This window comes from Sorex fumeus, unplaced genomic scaffold (assembly GCF_029834395.1).
Source record: "Sorex fumeus unplaced genomic scaffold, SorFum_2.1 ptg000006l, whole genome shotgun sequence".
Lineage (NCBI taxonomy): Eukaryota > Metazoa > Chordata > Mammalia > Eulipotyphla > Soricidae > Sorex > Sorex fumeus.
In genome coordinates, this window is record NW_026606063.1 from 67,649,429 (window position 1) to 67,658,994 (window position 9,566).

At 44.0% G+C, this 9,566-nt stretch overlaps 1 gene segment (V, D, J or C); it reads left to right on the top strand.

Moving 5' to 3' along the window:
• The first annotated feature begins 8,224 nt into the window (after positions 1-8,224).
• LOC130037504 (immunoglobulin kappa variable 2D-29-like) lies at positions 8,225-8,995 on the top strand. The segment is given in 2 exon segments: positions 8,225-8,273; positions 8,607-8,995. Coding segments are annotated over 2 exon segments (438 nt in total).
• Positions 8,996-9,566: the final 571 nt, after the last annotated feature.

The window sequence follows — 9,566 nt, forward strand, 5'->3', positions numbered from 1 at the left end:
TTCACTAATTAAAAAATTTAAAAAACATTGACTCCTGTTTTAGCATCCTATTAAAATATTGTGGAATTCCAGGAGTGTGCAGCCGCATTCGTAGCCACACAACATTTCATACAATGATGCCACTGATATACCAAGAGTAGTATAACACATTTGATAGGGGTTAAGGTGTAAGAAACCAATCTTCATAGAAAATACATATGTACACACACAAACACACACATATTTAAGCACATAAGACTCAAACTATAAGAACATGTCAATGATTTCTAATTCAGGGGTTTAATGGCTTCAAGATGAGATATAACAATTTTCACACACTTTCCTCTAAGGAAACCTTTTTGGATAATTTTTAGTCAATTATTTATAACAAGCAATACAAGATAAATATTTAGCGTCTGCCTTTGTGGTAGGCTTGGATGGCGGTGGGAAAACTCAAAATAAATGTGGTAGGAAGGTGTAATGGTGATGGGATGGTGTTGAAATATTGAATGTAATCAATTATTTTAATTCTTTTGAAAAAATTTTAATTTTAAAATAAAAATAAATAAATTTTAAAAATTAACAACAACAACAACATGAGATATATTCCCAGGAGTGGTATTGCTGGGTCAAATGGGAGCTCAATTTCTAATTTTTTGAGAATCGTCCATACTATTTTCCAAAAGGGCTGAACTAGCCAGCATTCCAACCAGCAGTGAAGGAGGGTCCCTTTCTCGCCACATCCGTGCCAGCACTGGTTGCTTTTGTTCTTTTGGATGTGGGCCAGTCTCTGTGGTGTGAAATAATATCTCATTGTTGTTTTGACCTGCATCTCCCTGATGATTAATGATGTAGATCATTTTCTCATGTGCCTTTTAGCCATTCAGATTTCTTATTTGAGAAAGTTTCTGTTCATTTCATCACCCCATTTTTTGATGGGATTGGATGTTTTCTTCTGCACTTGTTTGTTCATTGCAGCACTCTTTACAATAGCCAGAATCTGGAAAAAACCTGAGTGCCCGAGAACAGATGACTGGTTAAAGAAACTTTGGTACATTTACACAATGGAGTACTATATAGCAGTTAGAAAAGATGAAGTCATGAAGTTCACATACAAGCGGTACTACATGGAAAGTATCATGTTAAGCGAAATGAGTCAGAAAGAGAGGGATAGAAATAGAAAGATTGCATTCATCTGGGGAACATAAAGTAATGAAATAGGAGACTAATAGCCAAGAGTGGCTGAGATTAGTACCAGGAATTTTGCTCCATGGCTTGGAGGCCAACCACACATGCTAGTGGAAAAGGGAGCTCAAATAGAGAAGGGAGCACCAAATAAACGGTGTTGGTGTTGGGAGGATCCTCCCAGGATGGGAGAAGCATGCTGAAAGTAGACTATAGACCAAACATGATTGCCACTTAGTGCCTCTCTTGCAAACCACAACACCCAAAAGGAGAGAGAGAACAAAAGGGAATTCCCTGCCACAGAGGCAGGGTGGAATCAGGGCAATGGGGGTGGGAGGGATACTGGGATCCATGGTGGTGGAAAATGGGCACTGGTGGAGGGAATGGTACTTGATCACTGTATAACTGAAACCCAAGCACAAAAATTTGTAAGTCTACAACTGTACTTCATTGTGTTTCACTAATAAAAATTTTTTTAAAAATGATACCCAAAAGAAGAGATAGAGTATTGGGGAAATTGCCTGCTATGGAGGCAGGGTGAGGACTGGGATGATTGGGATGGGGGGAGGAGATATACTGGGACACTGATGGTGGAAAGTATGCACTGGTGGAGTGATGAATGTTCGATCATTGCACGGCTGAATCTCGAACTTGGAAGCTTTTATGTCACGGTGTTTCAATAAAAAATAAATAATATAACATCTGTGACATATCATGGGACTCACAGTCCCTAGTACTTGCCTATTTGTGTTGGACTTCTCTATACTTTGATCACCTCCAATATGACAATAAGAATTGGAAATGTTCACTCAGAAAAAGAACTGAGCGTTGAAAACAGGTAAAGGGATATATATGATCAACTTTTCAGTATCTGTGTTGCAAACCATAATGTCCAAAAGGAGAGAGAGAGAAAGAGAGAGTAGAGAGAGAGTGAGAGAGAGTGAGAGAGAGAGAAAAGTGACTATTACAGGAGCAGGGGTGGGAGATCAGGAGGGAAAAATAAAAAGAGGGAAAAAACCCTCTGATCACCTGTTAGTTGTTTCACCTCAACTATCTGACCATTCTATTAGGAATATGAGTGTTTTGTTTTTTCACATTGTTGTGTGAAACTTCCCCTTTAGGAAAAAGCCCAATGTCTAAATAGTTCCCTGAGAAAAACAGTTTAGATCTGAGAGTATATAACCAGGCACACAAAAATGTACACAAACGATACATGATAGAGTAAACCACTTAGTGTCTTTGAGTTGTAGAAGACACCATAGCTAAAGGAGAAAGAGAGAGAGAGAGAGACAGAGAGAGAGAGAGAGGAGAGAGAGAGAGAGAAAGTTCAGATTTCATGCCTGAAGGATTGAAGGATCCAGCTGATTGGCGTGAGACAGTCTAGTCTCTGCTGTTCATTGAATGTGGAGGTACTCACTCACTGTCCTTAATGTCTCTGCCAAACAATGACTCACAGATTGGGATCCAGGTCGCAAAGCCATTGCCTTGAATACATGGCTTCCTGTGAGCTCCCTGGAAGTGCCCAGGCCACACTAAATCTTGCACAGTCCTTGTATGTGTGATTGTTTATCATCACTTGTGTGTCTGTTTGTTTCATTCTCAGTGACTGACACTGATGGACTGAGGTTGAAGGTGACAAACTGGTTAGCTTTAGCTAGGTACGTTTTTGCTTATTTCGACTTGGTGACTGACATTACAGGATCTGTCCCAAAGATTTGGGGAAAGTCTCTCTAAATTATAGCAGCCCAGAGATCATCATCAGCTGAAACCTATTAAGTTATTGTATCAAACAAGGGTCATGAGGTGGCCAATAATCCCCATACGTGATATCCTAGACCCTAGACATCCTAGACATCCTAGACCCTGAATCCTAGAAACTCTGAAACAGTAATAGGTCCATTGTCAGCAGGGACATGGCTGTGGTGGAAAAGTATGAAAGCTGTTAGAGTCTGAGTTGTAGCCATATTTTTGCTCTTGCCTGCTTTGGGGATAAAAGTCCTGTCCTGCCTCTCTGCTATGAACTTTTGAACCCCATCCAGTGCTCATAATTTGACTCAAGTTCCTCTGTGATGTTTCAGAGATAGAGCGGTAGAGTCACTTAAGGTAAAATGAGCTCCCAGGAGGGGGATTAGATGGGAGTTTAGGGACACCAGGGAACACTGCCCCCACCACCCTCCTAGTCCCCTCCTCACAGGCATGAATTCCAAGAGAGGCTTGTGAGGACAAGAGGAGAGTGGGGGCTCCTGCTGACAGGAGGAGGGTCTCACAGGAAGTGACTCTGAGGGACCTTGCTTGGCCTTCACTCTCCAGCCTCCCAGAGTGAGAGAGTCCCATGTGTGGTATGAGCCCCAGCCTGTGTATTCTTGTAAGAGATCCTGAGCTGATGCTTCACACCTGGTTCCCTCTGAGCAGGGTCTGCCTCAGGGGCACCCAGAGAAAGTGGCTCTGAGGAAACTTTCCTCCTTTTACTTATGACTGCTGAGGAGAACTCAGAAATCATTTTCACTTTGTCAGGCAACACCTTGTTAATGAAAATGCTGGCTGTTTAATTTCAACCTTAAATCCATCATACAGAAGGAACTATCACTTTTGATAGTTATCTCTGGGTGTCCTTATGCGACTCCACTCAGATGCCATGGGGAACACAATGCGACCCACCTCTAGTCTCCTGGCTGTTCCAGGAGAAGGTCCGTGTCCCTGCAGGGCCAATATAAGTGTTCAGAGCATCAGAGACTGAATCTAGCTCTGAAGCTTCTGCTCAGCCCAATTCCCCCCATGGCTCTGCGGGATGGTGACAGCTGCTTTGTTCTCTCCTCAGCATAAGTGGAAGCTGCCACAGCAGATCAGACAACCTCTGTATGCTAATCCCTCATCTGCTACACCACACCTCTACCATCAACTCCTGCCAAGAATGATTCCAGAGTATAGTGCCAGGAATAAGCTGTAGGAACTGCTGGGTGTGGTCCAAAACCAAAACAAAATAAAAAGAAGAAAATGATGTGTGATGTAGGATGTGAGCTGAAGGGGCACAGTACATTCAAGGGGAATTCGGTGGAGGTGACTCATCTCATTTATCCCATCTCGACTCATTTCCATCTGGTCAGCTCAGAAGGGAATCTTTCAGGGAAAGAGGGACTGAAAAGCATAGAAGAATGTCCAAAGAGTAAAGTGCATGTCGGTGGTGGTTCTCGGAAGCCAGAGAGCTTTTCTAAATGTGGAGAACAAAACCCACAATCTGAGGCTGAGGTGGAAGTGGTGAGACTCTCTCAGAAATGTATTTGGACATGGCTTGTTAGCCAATCATGGCCCCACAGGTTTTCTCCTGTTAACATACAACGTTTTCCCGTTGGTAGTGATAACATCTCTAAAACAAGTAACACCAGGATACCAGAGCTAAACGGAAGATTCCAAGCCCTGAATTTGACACAAAGATGTGAAACTGAAGGAGTTTACAATTCCTGAGGAGGTCTGTGTGGCTGTGGTCTGACAGAGCAGAGAGCAAGAGGCTGTGTCCTGACTCTCAAGAGACCAGGGACCAGGCCTTCTGTGCTCACACTGTGCCCCTCCTGGGGCATGGGAGGAGCATGTTCTCTGTGGGCAAAGTTCTGCTTCCCCCAGGGACATGCACCCGTGACATCCCTGCAGCTTGGCTGGTCCCCACACACACCCACCCCCCTCTGCCTGCCCAACCCCCTCTCATTTGCAAGTCCTCAGAGCTCATGCCTGGACACTCAATAATAGTCTGTGTCACCCTGCAGGGTCAGTGTCTGTCACACCCAGAGTGGACATGAGGGCCCCTGTGAAGCTCCTCAGCTTCGTGCTCCTCTGGCTCCCGGGTAAGGAGGGAAATGTGGGTTTTCATGAATTTGGACTGCCTGTCTCTTCAGGGAAATTACCTAACTTGTGGGTAATGATAATGATGTGCACTTATATTTTTATCTCAGGCACCATGGGTGATATCCAGATGAGCCAGCTTTCATCCATGCCTGCATCTCTGGGAGAGAAAGTCACCATCACCTGCAAGGCCAGTCAGAGAGTTAGCAATAGGTTAGCCTGGTATCAGCAGAAACCAGGGCAAGCTCCCAGGCTCCTGATCTATGCAGCAACAGGTTTAGGACCAGATGTCCCTTCCCGGTTCAGTGGCAGTGGATCTGGGACAGATTTCACTCTCACCATCAGCAGCTTCAAGCCTGAGGATGCTGCCACTTATTACTGTTATCAGTATGATAGTTACCCTCCCACAATGATACACACCAGAACATAAACCCCCAGAGATCAGCTGTGTGAGGCTGGGCTGCCCCAGATGCTCTTCCTGGTGCCTTCCCCGCTGAAAGTGTCAGATGCAGCCACATGGTGATTCCACAGGAAGGTTGTGAGAGATGTCACAAGGAGGTTCCTGACACCCCAATTCTCTCCCTTCAATCTCACTTCAGGAATACAAACATATTCATTCTGCTGATGTAATTCTTAATAAACTATAGAGTTTATTAAAGATAAGGAAACTGGCTTCTAATATCAATTAGTGTTGATGCAAAGGGAAAAGGATCTCTAGAGAAATTTCAAACAAGGATTAATATTAGCATTTATTTATGTACAAAATTATATTATCTACAAATTTACCAATGCATGGTTCAGAGAGATCCAACAGAGGGTAAGGTGGGTGTTTCGCATGAGGCTGTGTTATAGAGTACCCTGGCCTGTCAGGAGTAGTCACTGAGCACAGAGCCTGGAGAATGTGGAGTTTGGATCAAAAATGAAAGAAAGAAAGAAAGAAAGAAAGAAAGAAAGAAAGAAAGAGAGAGAGAGAGAAAGAAAGAAAGAAAGAAAGAAAGAAAGAAAGAAAGAAAGAAAGAGAGAGAGAAAGAGACAGAGGGAGAGAGAAAGGCAGGAAGAAAGGAAGGAGGGAAGGAAGGAAGGAAAAAAAGGAAGAAAGGAAGGAAGGAAAAAGGAAGAAAGGAAGGAAGGAAGGAAATAAAGAGGAAGTGGAGATTAAAGGATGGGAGGGAAGGGAAGAGGAAAGGAAGGGATAGAAAGTGAAGTGAAGGTAAGGGGTAGGGGAAAAAAGGGAATCAAGGGAAGGGAAGGAAACGTGAAGGGAAGAGAAGGCAAGGGAAGAAAAAGGGAAGGGAAGGAAAGGGAAGGGGAAGAAAGAGAATGATAGGGAAGGGGAGGAAGGGGATGAAAGGGAAGGGGACGGGAGGGAATGGAAGAAGGAAAAGAGAAAAAATAAGTCATAGGATGACCCGAGTGCCACACTTGAGTCCTGCAAACCAAAAATAAAACTTCCAGACACAGAGTCCTTCCTTATTCAGGGTCCACACTAAAGGCACAAGGCTCAAGTCACACAGCTGGGGAGGGATATTTTTTATTTTCTTCACTATTTGGTTGTGGCAAGTGACAGTCAGGGTTGCAGGACTGCAGGACACCATGCAGCCTAGCAGGGCATCTCCCCAAACCAGCCCCACAAGAAAACACGCCTGAGCAAAGGCATAAGCCAAAGAGACAGAAACGAAATTTGGGGGTTTTCCTAACAAAATAGGGGGAGTCATGGCATAGAGGCCAGACAGGCATTCTAGGGGAAAGGGCAGCTCAGATAGAGAAGGGAGCACCAAATAAAGGGTGTTTGGAGGATCCTCCCAGTATGGGAGATGCATGTTGAAAGTAGACTATGGACCGAATATGATTGCCACTCAATTTCTTTTTTTCAGGCCACAACACCCAAAAGGAGAGGGAGAGAACAAAAGGGAATGCCCTGCCACAGAGGCAGGGAGAGATGGGGGGGATGGGGGTGGGACGGATACTGTGATCCATGGTGGTGGAAAATGGACACTGGTGGAGGGATGGGCATTTGGTCATTGTATAATCGAAATCCAAGCACAAAAATTTGTAATTCTAAACTGTACCTTATGGTGTTTCACTAATAAAAATTTTAAAAAAAGATCCTGAAAAAAAAATAGGGGGAATCACCTGTTGGGACAATAGTGTTCATGTACTGATTAAGTTGTTTATTATAGTCTCCTACCATCTTATATAGTTAAAGAAAACATCATCCACACATTGTGGAACCAAGAAAGGGTTGAAAGTTTGTAAGATTTAGACCCTAAAATGTAAAGTTCAATAATCTGCGCTGGTTACAGAACCCCCTAGAGACTCTGGGTTGAATCCCTAGCAGGCCCTGGGATTCACAACCAGAGTCTGCTATGGCAAAAAAGTATCCCCTGCACCAATCTACGAGAGACAATTTGCTCCAGTGTGACATATGGTTGTAATTGAATTTAAACCTTAATGATGCATGTATAATCCTTCTCTTTCTTTAAAATATAGTAAAATGTAGTTGAACTTGTATGATCTTAACTGACACTTTGGGATGTAGTTTGAGAGTATAAATGCAGCCTCATTTAAAAGAGGACTTTTTTTGTTCTGTGTCAAACTCCTTGAACATATGTGTCACAATGAATTCAATTCATGAGTCCACAGGGAATAGCCATTTCCAAATTCTTGATTACAGCAATGTGAATCTATTAATATGATTGATGTAGACACACATTTATATAGCTAGAACACCTGATAAATCAGAAATATTCTAATTGTGAGAGACACAGTGAGGGGGCCAGAGTGATAGTGCAGTGTGTAAGGTGATTGCCTTGCATGCAGCATCCCACATAGTCCCCCAAGTACTACTAGGAGAAGTTCCTGAGAAGAGGCAAGAGTTACCACTGAGCACTGCTGGGTGTGGTTCCCAAGCAAGCAAAAACCCATAAAACAGGAAAAAATGAATCATTGACACACATCTGTGTCACCCATAGTTAGACTGAGAAATGTGCCATCTTCACCACTACCATCCAGGCTAAGTTAATGTTTCCACTATTTTTCAGACTAGAAGATACATTTGTCACTTTGCTCAAGAGAGTGACTCCTTCCTGGAAGTCTTTTCATACTGATGCACCCACCAATATATTTGCATGCTGTCCCTTGGGGAGGATCTATAATGGGCAGTAGCACATAAGAGTCAGCTCTATCTTGCTATCAGCTATCAGGTTTTCTCAGATCAACTCCCAAAATGAGGTTCCCTGCTCAGTTTCTGGGTCTGCTGATGTTCTGCATCCCAGGTAAGGGGAGCAGGGAGAACAGAAAGAATGGGTGCAGGAGGGAGCTTGGGGGACTCACTGGTGTCCTTGTGTGTTTTGAGTGTGTGTGTCAGACTGTGTGAGAGAGAAACATCGGAAATGTGGAGATGTCCCAGGGAAGGTGTAGAGGCCTGTTTCCCCATTCTGAAGGTCTCTTCACTGTGATGACATCCTTCTGGTGTATGAGTATAAATCATTCAAGTAATGACTTTCTCAGAAAACAATATTTTACCAAAAATAAATTACAGTATGGAAACAATAAAATTGACCTGATGTTTGAATGTAACCTGACACTTTTAAAAATCAATTTTCCAGGATCCAAAAGTTATGCTGTGATGACCCAGAGTCCAATCTCCGTGTCCATCGTCAAGGGAGATCCAGCCTCTATCTCCTGCAAGTCTAGTGACAGCCTCCTAGAGAGTAATGGATACAGCTATCTGAACTGGTACCATCAGAAGCCAGGCCAACCTCCAAGGCTCCTGTTCTATCTAGTTTCTAACCGACAGCCTGGGGTTCCAGACAGGTTCAGTAGCAGTGGGTCAGGGAAAGACTTCACTCTTCAGATTAGCAGGATGGAGCCTGAGGATGTTGGCGTTTACTACTGCATGCAAAGTAAATGGGTACCTCTCACAGTGATACAGCCCAGAACAAAAACCACCCTGCCTGGCCTGCCCCAGATGGCCACACGTGTTCTTTGCTGGTGAGCAGAAGCAGAGTCTCCGAGTCAGTTAGAGGAAGGCACTGAGGGTCTCAGGGGAGGAGGCTGCAGCTGTGGGTCCGTACCCTGAGAGCCCCTGCTGTACTGCAGATACTCCACATTAGGGCCTTGTCAGAGGCAGAGGCCTTGCCTGGCAGAGCAGCAGGTATGCAGGGGGCTATGTGCTGTGAATGACCAGTTATGGTGTACTGACCGCTGATGGGCAACCCCACTTCACCCTCCCAGTTTTGCCCGCATTTGCACGCAGCCAGCCTGGCCAAGCCAGGTTCCATTCCTCTGCCCCTCTCAGAAAGCCCAGCAAGCTACCGAAGTATCTTGCCCTCACTGCAAAGCCTGGCATGCTACCCATGACGTATTCAATATGCCAAACACAGTAACAATATGTCTCAAAATGGTGGAGGGATGGGTACTCGATCAGTGTATAACTGAAACCCAAGCACAAAAATTTGTAAGTCTACAACTGTGCCTCATGGTGTTTCACTAATAAAAAAAAAGAAAAAAAGAAAAAAAGAAATTATACATGGCATCATAAAATACCTAGAACATTATCTGTTTAC